Source organism: Elephas maximus, chromosome 18, assembly GCF_024166365.1.
Source record: "Elephas maximus indicus isolate mEleMax1 chromosome 18, mEleMax1 primary haplotype, whole genome shotgun sequence".
Lineage (NCBI taxonomy): Eukaryota > Metazoa > Chordata > Mammalia > Proboscidea > Elephantidae > Elephas > Elephas maximus.
The window spans coordinates 81,376,766-81,397,045 of NC_064836.1; the positions used below are offsets into that span (position 1 = coordinate 81,376,766).

The 20,280-nt window shown below is 39.9% G+C and overlaps 1 protein-coding gene across 1 annotated transcript in view; it reads left to right on the forward strand.

Annotated features, from left to right (window-relative positions):
* Positions 1-7,563: 7,563 nt before the first annotated feature.
* Positions 7,564-20,280, forward strand: part of LOC126061564 (T-cell receptor-associated transmembrane adapter 1) — a 54,497-nt gene continuing 41,780 nt past the window's right edge. The window contains exon 1 of the mRNA XM_049858151.1: positions 7,564-7,726. Within this exon, the coding sequence (XP_049714108.1) occupies positions 7,720-7,726 (7 nt within the window). The 5' untranslated portion in view covers positions 7,564-7,719. The remainder of the gene's footprint in view (positions 7,727-20,280) is intronic.

Sequence of the window (20,280 nt, forward strand, 5' to 3'; positions counted from 1 at the left end):
GTTTCTTAAAGGCCTCACGTTCTATGGAACATATTTTGAAAATGCCTTTTAATAAGATTAAACTAGGGAATCTCCATGGGCTCTTTCAGTTCTAGAGACTCTGAAGGAACGATGATGTATAAGGAACATGGGTGGGTGGGGAGGAGGGGAAGTTGTTGGCATTGAAAAATCTGTTCGTGTTTAGGCAACTCTGTCCAAAGAATAAAGACACACCGTATTTTGGTTACTAGAGAGTGGTTTTCTATAATGGAAAAAAGCAGAAGACTACCATTCTTTCATGTATTCAATCATGATGGGAATATTATTTGAGACTTACAATGTTCCATGCATTATTCTAGGACATGAAGGATTTTCATTTTTTAATTGTGATGAAAATACACATAATTAAATGTGGCAACTTTACGATTTCTACGTGTACAATTCAATGACATTGATTACATTCTTCGAGTTATAAAACCATTCTCACTATCCTTTTCCAAATCATTCCACCACCATTAACATAAAATCAGTGCCCCCTAAGCAAAAACTCCCTTTCCCCCGTTCCCTTCCACCCCTGGTGACCACTAATAATCTTTGTTTTCTACATATTTGCTTATTTCATGTAAGTGAGATCATACTGTATTTGTCCTTTTGCAACTGAATTATCTCACACAACATAATGTTTCCAAGCTTTGTCCACACTGTGGCATGCATCAGGACTTCATGTCTCTTCAGGACTGAGTAGTATTCCATTGCATGTATGTACCACATTTTGTCCTCTCATCTGTTGATGGGCATTTCGGTTGTTTCCCCATTTTGCCTATTGTGAAAAGTGCCGCAGTGAACTTTTGTGTACAGGTTTCTGTTTGCAACCTTTGAGCTTCAGTGATGGATAAAGCAGTTTCTATACCCGCTCTCAAGAATCTTAAGGAAGCCAGAGTAACATCTTTGCTCTGAGGCTGTGCATCAAAATTCTCAATTTTAACTCAGTTTCCCAAGCACAATAATACCCGGGCAAGGGTGGTTCTACATAGAAAATTGGAGAATTCTGGTCATCACTTTTATTGCATTTGCTTTTGTAATGCTCTAGATTCAGATTCATTATTTTATAACCAAGGCAAATTGATGGAGTATGTAAGCAAATGTACACAGACACACAATATGCAGCAGATATACAGACACACATACAAGCCATATGCATAGCTACCACACAGTCTTTATCTGACTAATATTAAAATAAAATGTTGTTCTTGTTGTTAGGTGCCTTGGAATCAGCTCTGACTTCTAGAGAATGTGCACCACAGAATGAAACACTGCCCAATCACAATCATTGTTATAATTGAACCCATTGTTGCAGCCACTGTGTCAATCCATCTCATTGAAGGTCTTCCTCTTTTCTGCTGACCCTGCACTTTACCGAGCATAATGTCCTTTTCCAGGGACTGATCCCTCCTGACAACATGTCCAAAGTATGTAAAACGCAGTCTCACCATCCTTGCTTCTAAGGAGCATTCTGGTTGAACTTCTTCCAAGGCAGATTTGTTCATTCTTTTGGCAGTCCATGGTATATTCAAAATTCTTTGTCGACACCACGACAGAAAGGCATCAATTCTTCTTCGTTCTTCCTTATTCATTATCCAGCTTTCACATGTATACAATGCGATTGAAAATACAATGGCTTGGGTCAGGTGCACCTTAGACTTCAGTGTGACATCTTTGCTTTTCAAGACTTTAAAGAGGTCCTTTGCAGCAGATTTGCCTAATGCAATGTGTCTTTTTTTTCCTTTTTAATTTTTATTGTGCTTTAAGTGAAAGTTTACAAATCAAGTCAGTCTCTCACACAAAAACTTACATACACCTTGCTACATGCTCCCAATTGCTCTCCACCTAATGAGACAGTCTACTCCCTCCCTTCACTCTCTCTTTTTGTGTCCATTCTTCCAGGGAGGAGATGCCAACATAGTCTCAAGTGTCCACCTGATCCAAGAAGCTCACTCCTCACCAGCATCCCTCTCCAACCCATTATCCAGTCCAATTCCTGTCTGAAGAGCTGGCTTTGGGAATGGTTCCTGTCCTCGGCCAACAGAAGGTCTGGGGGCCATGACCACTGTGGTCCTTCTAGCCTCAGTCAGACCATAAAGTCTGATCTTTTTATGGGAATTTGGGGTCTGCATCCCACTGCCCTCCTGCTCCCTCAGGGGTTCTCTGTTGCGTTCCCTGTCAGGGCAGTCATCAGTTGTAGCTGGGCACCATCTAGTTCTTCTGGTCTCAGGCTGATGTAGTCTGTGGTTTATGTGGCCCTTTCTGTCTCTTGGGCTCGTAATTACCTAGTGTCCTTGGTGTTCTTCATTCTCCTTTCATCCAGGTGGGTTGAGACCAACTGAGGTAGCTTATACGGCCGATTGCTAGTGTTTAGCATCTTTTGATTTCTTGACTGCTGGTTCCATGGGTGTTGATTGTAGATCCAAGAAAAATGAAATCTGTGACAACTTCAATCTTTCCCCTGTTTATCATGATGTTGCTTATTGGTCCAGTTGTGAGGATTTTTCTTTTCTTTATGTTGAGGTGTAATCCATACTGAAGGCTGTGGTCTTTGACCTTCATCAGTAAGTGCTTCAAGTCCTCTTCACTTTCAGCAAGCAAGGCTGTGTCATCTACATAACACAGGTTTATAATGAGTCTTCTTCCAATCCTGATGCCCTGTTCTTCTTCATATAGTCTACCTTCTTGAATTATTTTCTAAGCATGCAGATTGAATAGGTATGGTGAAAGAATACAACCCTGACTATCACCTTTCCTGACTTTAAACCACACAGTATCCCTTTGTTCTGTCCAAACAACTGCCTCATGATCTATGTACAGGTTCCTCATGAGCACAATTAAGTGTTCTGGAATTCTCATTCTTCGCAATGTTATCCAAAATTTGTTATGATCCACACAGCTTGAACATGAATACGAGCAATTGATGGTCTGTTCCACAGTTGGCTCCTGGCCTTGTTCTGACTGATCATATTAAGTTTTCTATTGTCTCTTTCCAGAGATGTAGTTGATTTGTTTCCTGTGTATTCCATCTGGCAAGGTCCATGTGTTTAGTTGCCGTTTATGTTGGTGAAAAAAGGTATTTGCAATGAAGAAGTCATTGGTCTTGCAAAATTCTATCTTACCATCTCCAGGATCATTCTATCACTAAAGCCATATTTTCCAACTATGGATTCTTCTTTTTTGTTTCTAGCTTTTGCATTCCAGTCATCAGTAATCATCAATGCATCCTGATCGCACTTTCGATTAATTTCTGACTGCAGAAGCTGATAAAATCTTCAATTTCTTCATTTTTGGCCTTAGTGATTGGTGCATAAATTTGAATAATACTTGTATTAACTGGTCTTCCTCATAGGTGTATGTATGTTATCCTATCACTGACAGCATTGTACTTCAGAATAGATCTTGAAATGTTCTTTTTGGTAATGAATGCAACGCCATTCCTCTTCAAGTTGTCATTCAGGGCATAGTAGGCCATCTGATTGTCCAATTCAATACCAGTCCATTTCAGCTCACTAATGCCTAGGATATCGATGTTTATATGTTCCATGTCATTTTTGACAATTTCCAATTTTTCTAGATTTGTACTCCATACATTCCAGATTCTGATTATTAATGGATGTTTGCAGCTGTTTCTTCTCTTTTTGAGTTGTGCCACATCAGCAAATGAAGGTTCCAAAAGCTTGACTCCATCTACGTCATTCAGGTCAACTCTACTTTGAAGAGGCAGCTCTTCCCCAGTCCACTTTTGAGTGCCTTACAACCTGAGGGACTCATCTTCTAGCACTATATCAGACAATGTTTTGCTGCTATTCGTAAGGATCTCACTGACTAATTCTTTTCAGAAGTAGATTGCTGGGTACTTCTTCCCAGTTTGTCTTGGTCTGGAAGCTCAGTTGAAACCTATCCACCATGGGTGACCCTGTTGGTATCTGAATACTGGTGGCATAGCTTCCAGCATCACAGCAACACACAAGCCCCCACAGGATAACAAACTGGTAGACATGTGGGGGGAAAAGAATAAAATGCTACCATATAATTATGATATATAATGTTACTGTTATGGGTTGAATCGTGTCCCTCAAAAGTGGGGTCAACTTGGCTAGCCATGATTCCCAATGTTGTGTGGTTGTCCACTGTTTTGTGATCTGATGTGATTATCCTATATGTTGTAAATTTCAACTTCTATGACATTAATGAGACAGGTTTAGAGGTAGTATGTTAATGAGATAGGATTCAATCTACAGGATTAGTTTGTATCTTGAATCAAGTCTTTCAAGATACAAAAGAGAGAAGAGAGCAGAGAGGAGAGGGACCTCCTACCACCAAGGAAGAAGAGCTGGGGGTGGAGTGCATCCTTTGGACCTGGCATCCCTGTGCTGAGAAACTCCTAGACCCAGGAGAAGATTGATGACAATGACCTTCCCCCAGAAATGACAGGGGGAAATAGCCCTCCCCTGGAGCTGGCTCCCTGAATTCGGACTTCTAGCCTACTAACTGTGAGAGAATAAAATTTCTGTTTGCTAAAGCCATCCACTTGTGATATTTCTGTTATAGCAACACTAGATAGCTAAGACAGAATTTGGTACCAGAATAGTGGGGTGCTGCTTTAACGGATACCTAAAATGTGGAAGTGGTTTTGAAACTGTGAATTGTTACAGGCTGGAAAAGCTTTAAAGTGGCTAATAGTAAAAGCCTAGATTGCCTTTAAGTGACTGTTGGTGGAATTATAGACATCAAGTACCACTCTGGTGAGGGCTGAGAAGGAAGTGAGAAGAGCTGTAACATGGGACGCTGCAGACGGCCAGAAGTTGCTGCAGAGAAACAGCAGCAGCAGAAGCAGGAGACAGGCACGAGATGGCACAGGAGCGACCCATGGAGCAAGACCGCTGAACGCCTTCAGGCAGGAGGCAGGCTTCCTGGAGGAAAAGGGTGCCCCTGGGCACTTACTGGTGGGTCTAGAGTTGCCAACCCACCAAAAAAGAGAACTTGCCCAGGCTTACTGGCTAAGCAGGGTGCTTCCAGGCACTTATCAGTAGAGTGAAGGGCTTTGTAACAGTTGCTGAAACAGGACAAAGGCCAGGCCAGCCCAAGAGGCCCAAGAGGCCAAAAGGTCAAGGAACCAGGAAACAGAGGTTGAAGAAACAAGGAGCACTGGAAACAGAGCTGCCTCAGTCTCAAAGGGTGGGGCTGCCCCCTCTGGGGTCTCAGAAAGTAGAACCATGGCCTACTGGGTCTCAAAGGGAGGAGCTACGGGCTCCTAGATTTCAGAGTCAGATCTTCACCAGCTCAGCTCTGGAGTATGGAGCTGCCATTCATGAGTGCCAGGGAAATGGGGTCAGATTCACTGTCCAAAACTGAGGGGGCAAGACTGCCATGCCCCTGGAGCAGAAAAATGGGGCCTGCCAAGGCCAAGGGAATAGGGTCACCATTTAGATGGACTAGGAGAATGAGGTTCCTCAAATCCAAGGGAGCCAAGTTGTTGGCCCAGTGAGCCTGGAAAGCAGAGTTGAAGCTCAGAGCCAAGGGACCTCCAATCAGAATATGGAGAGTGTGGCTAACACTCAGAGTATGGAAGGCAGGGTCATTTCCCAAATGGTCTCAGAGAGCAGAGGATTATTTTCAAGCCTTGAGAGCTAATGTAACATGTTCTGTTGAGTTTTAGACTTGCTTGATGCCTGTTATCCCTTCTTTCCCTCCAATTTCCCCCATTTTTAATGGAAATGTCTACCTTATGCCTGTTCCACCATTGCACTTTGGAAGCAGATAATTTGTATTCTAGATTTCACTGATGCAGAGGAATGTTGCCCCAGGATGGAACTTGCACTTGGAATTGATTTAAGACTTTGGGGGTGATATGATGGGGTGGATGTGTTTTACATGTGGCAAAGACATGAATTTTGGGGGACCAAAGGGTGGAATATTACAGGTTGAATTGTATCTCCCAAAAATGTGTGTCAGCTTGGCTAGGCCATGATTCCTAGTATTGTGTAGTAATCCACCATTTTGTGATCTGCTGTAATTACCTAAGCATTGTAAATTGTAACCTCTATGATGTTAATGAGGCAGGATTAGCAGTTATATTAACAAGGCAGGACACAATCTGTAGGATTAGGTTGTATTTTGAGTCAATCTCTTTCGAGATATAAAAGAGAAAAGGAATAAGGAGGAGAGGGGACCTCATTAATACCAAGAAAGAAGAGCCAGGAGCAGAATGAGTCCTTTTGACCTGGGGTCCCTGTGCTGAGAAACGCCTGGGGATTAGGGAAAGATTGATGACAAGGACTTTTCCCAGAGCTGACAAATAGAAAAAGCCTTGGCCTGGAGCTGGCTTCCTAAATTCAGAATTTTAGCCTCCTAAACTGTGAGAAAATGCACTTGTTTTTTAAAACCATCGACTTGTGGTATTTCTGTTACAGCAGCACTAGATAACTAAGACACCTCCAAAACTGTGAGAATAAATTTCTCTTTGTGAAAGCCATCCACTTGTGGTATTTCTGGTATAGCAGCACTAGACAGCTATGACAGCTACTATATATGTATATATACGTTGTTAGATTCCATCGAGTCAATCTTCAACTCATAGCCACCCCAGGTAACAGAGTAGAACTCCCTCATAAGGTTTTCTAGGCTGTAATCTTTGTAGAAGCAGGTTGCCAGGTGTTTCTCCCACTGAGCTGCTGGGTGAGTTCAAGCTACCAACTTTTCAGTTAGCAGCTGAGCACTTAACTGTTGTACCACTGGAGCGCCTTATGCATGTGTGTGTCTTTATATATTATATAAGCCTTGTTCAGAACACTGGTATCAAAATAACCGCAAATGCTTATTAAAATGAAAATTCCTAGGCTTCATATATTCTGATACAATATCATGATGCACTTCAAATATTCTGATGCAATAGGCCCAGGAATTAGCCTTTTAAACTAGGGTCATATGACATGCACATTAACATTTGATAACTTCTGGTATTGAGACTCTGAGGTAGAAATTGAGAACTGGAGAGTTTTACCAGATGGCCCAAGATTGGACAAAAGGGACTTATGATGGCTGGAGCAAGGGTTGGCAGGGAAGAAGGAAGGTATCCAATCTCCCAGTGGGATAATGTATAGAAAACACTTGATACACAGTAAGCACTCAGAGAGTATTAACTACCTCCCCTCCATTATGCCTCACAGAAAACACAACCAACAGCTGAGCAGCCTAGGTGATGCTCACTGCTCACTCCTCAGATTAGGGTATTTTGTTTTGTTCTCCTGTGGTAAACTCACTTTTGAGGACACCCCTGGATTCTCTCCAGAGAGATGGATGTTTTCTCCTAATTTATACTTGATTTTAATTACTTATTTTTAAATTACATTCACAAATTGATAAAAATTGAAATGTCGGGGTAGAGAGGCTTGTGGGATTTTTCTTCTCATGTTACAAAACAATTTAAGAGCCTACTGGTTTCAAATCAAAACTCTAGAAGCCTCCATCACCACATTTCCTGTTTGTAACTGAACAAAATACACACAAAAGATTTTAAGAAATAGCAGAGGAGAAAAAAAAAAAAAAAAAAAACTGAGGCACCCATAGAGGCAAGTTTTACTGCCACTCTTAACTTCACAAAGCAACCTCACTTAGAAAAGAAAATTTTGTGGGAGCATTTTAATCCATAAAGTTGCCCTATGGTTACATAAGGATTTTTCTGAAAAAAGAAGCATGTCAGGTAAGTGGCATTTTATATTCTTTTGTTCCATTCCTATACCTAAAAATTCACCTAATAACTTCAAAATCCATAGCAATAAGACACTTAAGATTTGGAAAGTAAACTAGTTAACACAATCAGTTTTAAAATGTGAGATAACCTTTAGTACAATTAGGTGATATTTTGAAATCTATTAATGAGTACGTGTTGGCTATTTTCTCTTAAAAGAATGAAATTGGGGCAGTGTTTAATAATATAAAGCTGATAGATGAATATAAAGTATTCATCGATAATTATGCCACTTTTCAGTACTTGTTATTTTTAAAGACAGTCATTGATCATGAATATTCCTCCTTTAATATAGTTATAAGCCAGGGAGGAGTAACCTCATTTATTTCATTAGATTTTAAGCACTGTATTGTTTTCCCAGCAATCAGTTCAACTGTCAACATTCAGAGACCTGAAAATTTTGCAAAGGCCAGTGAAATCCAACCACTGGGTAGTGAATCGTGAGGGTTGGATACACACCAATTAGCTGGAGTGTCTGTTCGCTGTTGATGGCTCATTCTCTTTTTATTCTTTTTTGTGATTTTTATTTCTTTAATAAGCTTTATTTTGTTTTAAAAGAAAACATGCACATCATATAAACTGGGAAAATTATGAACTATATTAAAAAAATCTTACATATTTCCCAACACCTTAGAAAAACCATACATGTTTCATTTCCTTCCAGTTTTTATTTTTATGCACCATTCATGGCTTGCTCTTCCTAACTGGGATAATAATGTACGTAAAAGCTTATATCCAGCTTTTCTAACTAACATCATAATATAACCATTTCTCTTTTTATTATAACTTCTACCTAATCATTTTAATTGAATGCAGAACATGACACCTATTGGATTAATTATAGTCAACTTTGTTATTTTTTAATTGTTTGACATTTGTATTGTATCCAGTTTCTTTAATACTTTAAATGACTTATCAATAAACAGCTCCATAAATTTTCTATATTAAAAGTTATTTCTTAGGAAAGATTCCTAGAATTGGAATTACTGAATAATAGGTTATGAACATTTAAGTCTCCTTATTGCCAAACTGCTTTTCCAAGTGTGCTGCCAATTCACCCTCATTCAATCAGTGTTTCTCCTTAACAGGCTGGTCTCATTTAAAAAGATCTGTACTAATTGGATAAGCATAATACGCTAACCTATTGTTTAATATGCACTGATTTGATTATAATGAAGGTGAACATTTTTGCGTGGGTTTTTAAACTGTTTATAATTATATCATTTGTGAATTGTCTGATCACATTTTTTGCTTAATTATTTTGTTATAGTACTTTTGCAATCAATATGTACAAGCCATTTTCAGAGTAAAGATATTATGCTTTCTATGAATTTGCTTCCCAGTGTTTGCTTGCTAGATTTTAAAATCAATTGATTGGAGAAAGCACATGGGGTTCGTAAACTGATGTATGATATTCAAGGCCTCTCCACGTATTTTCCAAGTTCATAGGTTAGCAAAGAACAAAAGCAATTGTTGCGGTTTTGTTAGTGCCTTGCATGAAATGGATGTAGCAATACTGCGAACGGCTGCCATGAGCTGGTGCTGATGGGGAACTCAGAAAACGTAGCCAAGTCGAAGGCAGAGGATATGACATTCAAGCATTCCCAGGACTGATGAATAAATTCTAAAGTTAGGAGGAAAGTGATGACATTTCCTCCACAGAATTACTTAGTTCAGGCAGCCCCTGCAAGTGTACAATTCCACCAAAGGAACAAAAATAGAGAGTAATGAACGCTAAAGCCTCACAGATATTCAAAGACAAAAAACTTAATGTGAAAGAAGAATAGAACCAGATGATAGTATTTTTTATATTTAGAGAAGTGAAGCAAGAAAGACAATAAAATGTTTGAACACAAAGAAAAAAATAAAATTATTTGTAGTAAAGTAAAACAAAATATGGGAAAATAGTCCCAAATCTTTCCTTTCCCTTTCTTCCTACCTGTGTGCTTTGTAGTCAGGGCATCATCAATGAATGCGTCTGTATCGTAATTCCCACCGTGCTTCTGCATCCCAGGAAAACCAAGATTAGCTGAATCAAATGCTGTAAACAACTCCTATGAGCTACTGTTAATTTAGGTAGAACAATGATTCACAATTTAGTTACACGCTGTTGCTTAAAAAAAGAAGACCTTCATTGTCTACTCTGCTTTGTCTTCCTATGAGCCTCAATCACCATTTTGAGAACAGTGAAAGCCTTCCTTTTAGAGACTGGTAATAGGTAGGACTAACTCGTGAATCCCCTTTTAAACTCAAATGCTCTTTAAATTAAAGGGGGTCAAATGGAAAATGAATCATCTCTTAATTTATTCACAAATTGCAAGTTAATAATACATGTCATTGTCAAACACTTTCGTAAGTGCTTTTGGTTTTGTTCAATTCTCTCAACATTTCTGGATTTAAAGAAGGAGAGAAAAAATAACATTTCTTCTCACAACGTAAGAGACATAATAAAAACGAAACCCATTGCTGTTGAGTCGAGCCCAACTCATAGCGACACTAGAGGACAGAGTATAAACCTGCACCACAGGGTTTCAAGGAGAGGCTGGTGAATTTGAACTGCTGACCGTTTGGTTAGTAGCCAAATGCTTAAACCACTGCTCCGCCAGGCTCCACAAGAAACATCATAGTTAAGCTATTTTCTTTGGTAAAAGGCCATCTCCAGAGGCTCTTACCAGCTGCTTCTCCAGTGGTAAACAATTAGCACCTATGTTAACTAACCGAACCAAAAGAGAGGCGCATATACAGCAGGGATTTTGACAGCACTTCAATCCCAATAGGGTTTCTGCAACTTAGAATCCCAATTAAAGTTCAGCCCTAAAAGTGACTAAGTCACACCAACCTCGCTTCTAAGGAGAATTCTGTCTGTATGTCTTCCAAGGCAGTGACCTTTCAATTCTATTCGAAAAGTTCAATTCTAAAAGCACTGGAGGAATCAAAACTGCCTTAAAAACCTACCTTCCACCTCGCTACCATCTCTATACTTTCCCCAATTAAATTCCATAAATATTTTGAGAGAAATCATGATGTAATAGAAAGAGCAGACCTTGATGTCACACAGATAAGGGTTTGAATTCTAGTTTTGCAATTGGCTTAGTGAGATTCCGTGGTTTGCAGAAAGTCACACAGCTAGTAAGTGACTGCTCTCATTCTATTTCTCCACAGTGTTTGAAAACAGTCACTACATAACCCCATATTGCTTTTGTCCCCCACAGCCCATCCCCATTACAGCTCCCTTCCCAATGTACACCATTTGTTTTCAAATAACCCTCTCTATTTTTTTATTCATAATACACTCATTTAAGGTTGGTGGCCTTCAGATGCTTCATTAAAAACACTGCTTTATTTACTCGAAAGCCTGGGACTGGATTTGAGAGACTCTTTCAGTGCTAATGGAGTCCCTGTGTGGCATGAACAGTTAAGTTCTTACTATTAGCTGAAACATTGGTGGTTCAAAACCACCCGGTGAAGACTTGGAAGACAGGCCTGGCAATCTGCTTCTGGAAGGTCACAGCCTTGAAAATCCTGCAGAGAGCAGCTCTACTCTGCACATTTGGGGTTGCCACATGTCTGTCAGTTTGTTGTACTGTGGGGGCTTGTGTGTTGCTGTGATGTTGGAAGCTATGCCACTCATGTTCAGATACCAACAGGGACACACATGGAGAACAGGTTTCAGCTGAGCTTCCAGACTAACACAGGCTAGGAAGAAAGACTCAGCGGTCTACTTCTGAAAAGGATTAGTCAGTGAAAACCTTATGAATAGCAGTGGAACATTATCTAATATAATGTTGGAGATGAGCCCCCACGGGTTGAAAGGCACTCAAAAGACAACTGGGGAAGAGCTGCCTCCTCAAAGTAGAGTAGACCTTAATGACATGGATGGAGTAAAGCTTTCGGGACCTTCATTCCCTGATGTGGCATGACTCAAAATGAGAAGAAACAGCTGCCACATCCATTAGTAATCAGTACCTGGAATGTATGAAGTATGAATCTAGGAAAATTGGAAATCATCAAAAAAAGAAATGGTTAACATAAACATTGAAATCCTAGGCATTAGTGAGCTGAAATGGACTCGTATTGGCCATTTTGAATTGGACAATCATATAGCCTACTATGCTGGGAATGACAACTCGAAGAGGAATGGTGTTTGTTGCATTCATTGTCAAAAAGAATGTTTCAAGATCTATCCTGAAGTACAATGCTGTCGGTGATAGGGTAATACACATACACCTTCAAGGAAGACCAGTTAATATGACTATTATTCAAATTTACACACCAAACACTAGGGCCAAAGATGAAGAAATAGAAGATTTTTATCAGCTGCTGCAGTCTGATATTGATCGAACATGCAATCAAGATGCATTGATAATTACTGGTGATTGGAACGCAAAAGTTGGAAACAATGAACAAGGATCAGTAGTTGGAAAATATGGCCTTGGTGATAGAAACAATGCCGGAGATCGAATGATATAATTTTGCAAGACCAACAACTTCTTCATTGCAAATGCCTTCTTTCACCAACATAAACAGTGACCATACACAAGGACCTCACCAGACGGAACACACAGAAATCAAATTGACTACATCTGTGGAAAGAGATGATGGAAAAGCTCGATATCATCAGTCAGAACAAGGCCAGGGGCCGACTGTGGAACAGACCATCAATTGCTCATATGCAAGTTCAAGTTGAAACTGAAGAAAATCAGACCAAGTCCACGAGAGCCAAAATAAGAGCTCGAGTTCATCCCACATGAATTTAGAGACCATCTAAAGAATAGATCTGACACATTGAACTAGTGACTGAAGACCAGACAAATTGTGGAATGACATCAGGGACATCATCCATGAAGAAAGCAAGAGGTCATTGAAAAGACAGGAAAGAAAGAAAAGACCAAGATGGATGTGAGAGGAGACTCTGAAACTTGCTCTTGAGCGTCAAGTAGCTGAAGCAAAAGGAAGAATTGATGAAGTAAAAGAACTGAACAGAAGATTTCAAAGGGCGTCTCGAGAAGACAAAGTAAAGTGTTATAATGACATGTGCAAAGAGATGGAGAAGGAAAACCAAAAGGGAAGAACATGCTTAGTGTTTCTCAAGCTGAAAGAACTAAAGAAAAAATTCAAGCCTCGAGTTGCGATAGTGAAGGATTCTATGGGGAAAATATTAAATGACACAGGAAGCATCAAAAGAAGATGGAAGGAATACACAGAGTCGTTACACTGAAAAAAAAATTAGTCGATGTTCAACCATTTCAAGAGGTGACATATGATCACAAACCAACGGTACTGAAGGAAGAAGTCCAAGCTGCTCTGAAGGCATTGGCAAAAAACAAGGCTCCAGAACTTGATGGAATATCAATTGAGTTGTTTCAACAAACAGATGCAGCGCTGGAGGTGCTCACTCGTCTATGCCAAGAAATATGGAAGAGAGCTTCCTAGCCAACTGACTGGAAGAGATCCATATTTATGCCTCTTCCCAAGAAAGGTGATCCAACCGAATGTGGAAATTATAGAACAATATCATTAATATCACATGCAAGCAAAATTTTGCTGAAGATCATTCAAAATCGGCTACAGCAGTATGTCTACAGGGGACTACCAGAAACTCAGGCCAGTTTCAGAAGAGAATGTGGAACCGGGGATATCATTGCTGATATCAGATGGATCCTGGCTGAAAGCAGGGAATACCAAAAGGATGTTTACCCATGTTTTATTGACTATGCAAAGGCATTCGACAGTGTGGATCGTAGCAAATTATGGATAACATCATGAAGAATGGGAATTCCAGAGCACTCAATTGTGCTCATGATCAACTTTTACATAGATCAAGAGGCAGTTGTTTGGACAGAACAAGGGGATACCGATTGGTTTAAAGTCAGGAAAGGTGTGCGTCAGGGTTTTATTCTTTCACCATACCTATTCAATCTGCATGCTGAGCAAATAATACAAGAAGCTGGACTATATGAAGAATAACGGGGCATCAGGATTGGAGGAAGACTCATTAACAACCTGCGTTATGCAGTTGACACAACCTTGCTTGCTGAAAGTGAAGAGGACTTAAAGCACTCTTACTAATGAAGATCAAAGACCATAGCCTTCAGTATGGGTTACACCTCAACATAAAGAAAACAAAAATCCTCACAACTGGACCAATGAGCAACATCATGATAAATGGAGAAAAGACTGAAGTTGTGAAGGATTTCATTTTACTTGCATCCACAATCAACAGCCATGGAAGCAGCAGTCAAGAAATCAAGACGCATTGCATTGGGCGAATCTGCTGCAAAGGACCTCTTCAAAGTGTTGAAGTGCAAAGATGTCATCTCGAAGACTAAGGTGCGCCTGACTGAAGCCACGGTATTTTCAATCATATCTTATGCATGTGAAAGCTGGACAATGAATAAGGAAGACTGAAGAAGAATTGACGGGCCTTTGAATTGTGGTGTTGGCAAAGAATATGGAATATACCATGGTCTGCCAAAAGAATGAACGAATCTGTCTTAGCAGAAGTACAACCAGAATGTTCCTTAGAAGCAAGGATGGCGAGACTGTGTCTTACATACTTTGGACATGTTGTCAGGAGAGATCAGTCCCTGGAGAAGGACATCATGCTTGGCAGAAAAGAGGAAGACCCTCAAAGAGGTGGATTGACACAGTGGCTGCAACAATGAGCTCAAGGATAATAACAATTGTAAGGATGGCGCAGGACCGGGCAGTGTTTCGTCCTATTGTGCATAGGGTCGCTATGAGTCAGAACTGACTCGATGTCACCTAACAACAACAACAGGCATCAGAACCAACTTAATGACACCTAAGAACAGCATTCCAGTGCTAATATCTATGAATCCAATCCCTTTTAATAATTAGGATGATGGGGCAGGATAGTAGGGGGGTTGGGGGGCGGATTGTAGGTTTAGTGATAATGTGCCAGATTCACAGTATCATCGAGAATGTGGCTGATTCAGCACCTAATCATCAACACATTAAAAAAAAAAAAAATTATTAGTAGAGCTGTTGTTAGGTGCCACTGAGTCTGCTCTGACTCATCGTGACCCTTTGTACAAGAGAATGAAACACTGCCTGGTCCTGTATCATGCCCCCATTCATCGCTGTCCTTGAGCCCATTGCTGTAGCAACTGTGCCGGTCCATCTCATTGAGGGCCTTCCTCTTTTTCACTGACTCTCTACTGTACCAAACATGATGTCTTTCTCTAGTGACTGATCCCTCCTGACAGCATGTCCAAAGTACATGAAAGTAGGTCTCACCATCCTTCCTTCTAAAGAGCATTCTGTCTGTACTTCTTCCAAGACAGATTTGTTCATTCTCCTGGCAAACCAAAAAAAAAAAAAAAAAAAAAAAGTCAAACCCATTGGTGCCAAGGCGATTCCAACTCATAGGGATTCTTCTGGCAGTCTAGGGCATATGCAATATCCTTCACCAGCACCGTAATTCAAATGCATAAATTCTTCTTTGGTCTTCCTTATGTGCTGTCCAGCTTTCGCGTGCATATGAGGCGACTGCAAACATCATTGCTTGGGTCAGGTGCCTCTGAGTCCTCAAAGTGACGTCTTTCCTTTTTAAGACTTAAAAGAATTCTTTTTCAGTGGATTTACCCAGTGCAGTAGGTCATTTGATTTCTTGAGGAGAATTATGGAGATGTTAATTTTTTTTTTTTTTTAATATTGGTACTTTTCTTTGAACTTTCTGGGGTTCCTAAAGTAAACATACACATTTTTATGGGAAGTTTATGGAATGCAAAGAAGAGATGGCCACTTCTCCGGCAGAGTTTACAAGCCAAGGGAAGCCATCAAGAAAAGCCATATACTATGTACTGTAAACTCATACACTTGTCTCAAGTAAAGACCTCCTGAAGGAGAATCAGCTACGGCATACAGGGTCACTATGAGTCAGAGTCGACTCATTGGCAATGGGGTGGGGATTTATTGATTTTCTATAGTTAATTGTTCACGTAAAGGCTTCTTATGAATCAGATCTACCAGCAGTAAGGCAAGATATTTGCTTAGCTTGATTTTATTCCATAGAACAAACAACTGTTAATTACATATACCTGAAGCCAACCTACTGCGGTCAAGTTGATTCTGACTCTTAGTGATCCTATAGGATAGTGTAGAACTGCCCCATAGGGTTTCCAAGGAATGGCTGGTGGATTTGAACTGCCAACTTTTTAGTTAGCAGCCGTAGCTCTTAATCACTGGGCCACCAGGGCTCCAATTACATATACCAAACCAAAACCAAACCCTTTGCCAACGAATTGATTCTGACTCATGGTGACCCTACAGGAGAGAGTAGAAGTGCCCCATAGAGTTCCCAAGGACCGGCTGGTGGATTTAACTGCCCATCTTTTGGTTAGCAGCTGCAGCACTTAACCCACTATGCCACCAGGGTTTCCATTACACATACAATTCCTGCCAATTACTGTCGAATTTAAGAGAGTCAGAGGCCTTATAATTAAACCCACTATTGTAAGCCCCTGACTGTTCAAAGATAGATTGTTGTTGTTGTTAAGTGCCATTGAGTTGGTTCTGACTCACAGCAACCCTATGTACAACAGAAGGAAACACTACCAGCGCCATCTTCACAATCGTTGTTATGCTTGAGCCCACTGTTGCAGCCACTGTGTCAATCCATTTCGTTGAGGGTCTTCCTCTTTTTCACTGACCCTTCATTTTACCAAGCATGATGTCCTCCTCCAGGACTGATCCCTCCCAATAACATGTCCAAAGTATGTGAGATGTAATCTTGCCATCCTTGCTTCTAAGGAGCATTCTGGTTGTACTTCTTCCAAGACAGATTTGTTCGTTCTTTTGGCAGTCCATCGTATATGCAATATTCTTTGTCAACACCACAATTCAAAGGTGTCAATTCTTCTTCAGTCTCCCTTATTCATTGTCCAGCTTTTGAATGCATATGAGGAGATTGAAAACACCATGGCTTGGGTAAGGCGCACATTAGTCTTCAAAGTGACATCTTTGCTTTTCAACACTTTAAAGAGGTTTTTTGCAGCAGATTTGCCCAATGCAAAAAAAAAAAAATGTTTTGATTTCTTTCTTTTTTTAATTGTGCTTTAGGAGAAAGTTTACAGCTCAAGTTAGTTCCTCATATAAAAACTTATACACATATTGTTATGTGACACTAGTTGCAATCTGTATGATGTGACAGCACACGCCCCATTTCCACCCCGGATTTCCTGTGTCCATTCAATAAGCTCCTGTTTGTTTGTACCTTCTCGTTCTGCCTCCAGACAGGAGCTGCCCATTTAGTCTTGTGTATCTACTTGAACTGAGAAGCACACTCTTCATAAATATTATTTGATGCTTTACGGTCCAGTCTAATCTTTGTCTGAAGAGTTGACTTCAGGAATGGTTTTATTTCTGGGTTAACAGAGAGCCAGCGCCCATGTCTTGGAGGGCTCCTCTAGTCTCAGTCAGGCCATTAAGTCTGGTTTTTTATGTGAATTTGAGTTCTGCTCCACAGTTCCCTACTGCCCTGCCAGGGACTCTCTGTTGTGTTCCCTGTCAGGGCAGGCACTGGTGGTAGCCAGGCACCATCAAATTCTTCTGGTCTCAGGCTGATGGAGTCTCTGGCTTATGTGGCTAATATTGTCTCTTGGGCTAATATTTTCCTTGTGCCCTTGGTGTTCTTCATTCTCCTTTGCTCCAAGTGGGTTGGGATTAATCGATGCATCTTAGATGGCCGCTCGCAAGCTTTTAAGAACCCAGACGTCACTCACAAAAGTGGGATGCAGAACATTTTCTTAACAAACTTTGTTACGCCGATTCACCTAGACATCCGTGGAAATCATAGTCCCCAGATCCCAGCCCCTGCTACTCTGTCTCTCAAAGTGTTTGGTTGTGTTCAGGAAACTTCTTAGCTTTTGGTTTAGCTGAGCTGTGCTGGCTTCTCCTGTATTTTGTGTTGTCCTTTCCTTCACCTAAGATAATTCTTGTCTACTATCTAGTTAGTGAATTTCTCTTTCCCTCCCTCCCCACCCTCATAACCATCCAAGAATGTCTTCTGTGTTTTAAGCTTTTCTTGAGTTCTTATAATAGTGGTCTCACACAGTATTTGTCCTTTTGCTTCTAATTTCACTCAGCATAATGCCTTCCAGATTGATCCATGGTGTAAGATGTTTCTCAGATTCATCATTGTTCTTTATCGTTGTGTGTATATACCATAATTAGTTTATAGACACCTAGGTTGTTTCCATCTTTTTGCTATTGTAAATAGTGCTGCAACTAACGTGGGTGTGCATATACCTATTCATGTGACGGCTCTTATTTCTCTAGGATATACTCTAAGGAAAGGGATTGCTGGATCCTATGGCACTTCTATTTCTAGTTTTTTAAAGAGGTGCCAAATCAATTTCCAAAGTGACGTCTTTTGATTTCCTGACTGCTGTTTCCATGGGTGTTGACTGTGGCTTCAAGCAAAACGAAGCTTAAATCATGATTTTCTTAGTTGCGGCTGCCTCGCTAATAACTTCTCAAGGCCTTTGGCTTTTAACAATGTAAATAGCTAAATTCAAATTATGTGGTAGTTCTTAAATTGATAAAAGTTATATAAATGAAAGCAATTATAGTTTATAAATAATAACACTGAAGATTGCACTTGTTGGACAAGAATTTTTAAGAGCTTTGTGTACCCAATATTGTAAGAGGCAGTGGCTAGACACCCACATGAGTGAAGAATAACTAGGTAAGAAGTACCAAGTGTGTGTGTGTGTGAATATTTACATACATCTGCCATTCAAGTTGAAAATTTCCAACATTTAGCTACTCAATACCTACTCTTTTATGTGTCTGTTTTGTTTTGTTTTCAAAATAGTGACATTTATTGTTGGCAGTCGAAAAGGTATGGAAGATACCAAGAATGTCATGAAATATAAAGCTTCTAAAATGAAAACCTCCCCATTTAAAGCTCAGATAACATTACAAAAGGGAAAAAAATCTCGGAAAATACATTAGGAAGATAAGAATGGCACACTCCTAAAACCAGAAGAAAACTAGATACTATGTCTCAACAGCTTTATACACGTGAGAATTTAGCCCATTTTAAAAGGCATTCAATTGGTTATGTGGAATAAATTTCCTTTTATAGTAAATGATAAAACCCAGCCCTAAAGGAATGCATAGTATGGTTCAAGTTGTTCCCTTCGTATTGCTGACATATTTTTTTATGAAAACTTTTAGGGCTTTCCCTAAAGATTTAGTGTAAATTTTGGGGTTATAGTATTGATTTGGTTGTTTCTTTGTAGCTGAAAGCAACTAATGGACTAAGGCAATTATTTTAACGTTCACTTTAATTAGAAAGAAGAAAGGGGAACTTCTATTTGCAATGTAATTTTAAGCCAATTGTAAGGATAAATTTAGCTAGATTCAGTGTAATTATTTTAATAAAAATTAGAATTTTCTGCTCACTTCCTTGAAGTATGACTTTTACATTGTACTATATTTGTCCATACTAAAACTGTTCATTGAGTGTATACCAAATACTGATGGTATGTGAAACAGACAAAAAAAAAAAAAAAAACACTAACTAGGAAGGAGATTGATTTTATTTGTTCCCCCTATGGTACATTTAAATCCATTGACCCATTGCTGTCAAGTCAATTCCAACTCATAGCGGCCCTACAGGACAGAGTTGAATTGCCCCCTAAGGCTTCCAAGGAGTGGCTGGTGGATTCAAAGTGCCGACCTTTTGGTTAACAGCTTAACCACTGCACCACCAGGGCCTCAGGGTGCATTTAGTTAGTAAAAATAAATATTTTAGGTCCTTAAGGTAAAAGTAGAAAAACAAAGAGAGTGAGAGAACACCCTCATTGTATACTTTTCAACATTATTCTGTGGTCTGTTTCTGCTCACTGCGACTCTATCCTGGTTTCATGCAAGCGTTTGTTTCCTGGGATTGTGGTTGGGCTCATACAGTTTAGCTGAACTAGTGGTTTTTTCCAAGTTTTTTTTTTCAGAAATTTTACTGACACTAATCAAACTCCCAAAAGACTGATTTTTAAACAAGAAAATAAATTTTTACTATTACAGTGGCAGGCACCCCCATAAAGCTAATCAGACAGCTAGCTGTTGGCACCAACCTCCTTGTAACGAGGTTCCTGGAAAATGCATTAATAATCAGCAGGTTTCTTGGTAAATATAGACTCAGGGCAGAGAGAATTAGGTCATTGCTGATGAGCACTGTCACAAAAGCTATAGAGGCCTAATGAGTTACTCTTCTTCCCACAGGGATCTATTTCTAAGCTGCTGGGTGGTAGGCCTTTTATCCTTAGTAGTGCTGGAGACAAATATAACAGCGTCTTCAACTCGTCTCTTCCTTGGTTATGGATGTGTCCAGACCATATATTTCATCAGAACCCTTCTATTGGCCCTTGCCATTACATTACCCTTCTTCACGGAGTCAACATTCATCTGTCAATAGCAGGAGTGTTACTAACGTAGCAGCTACAGTAAGAGCAGCTAATGCTTACTGAGTGTTTATA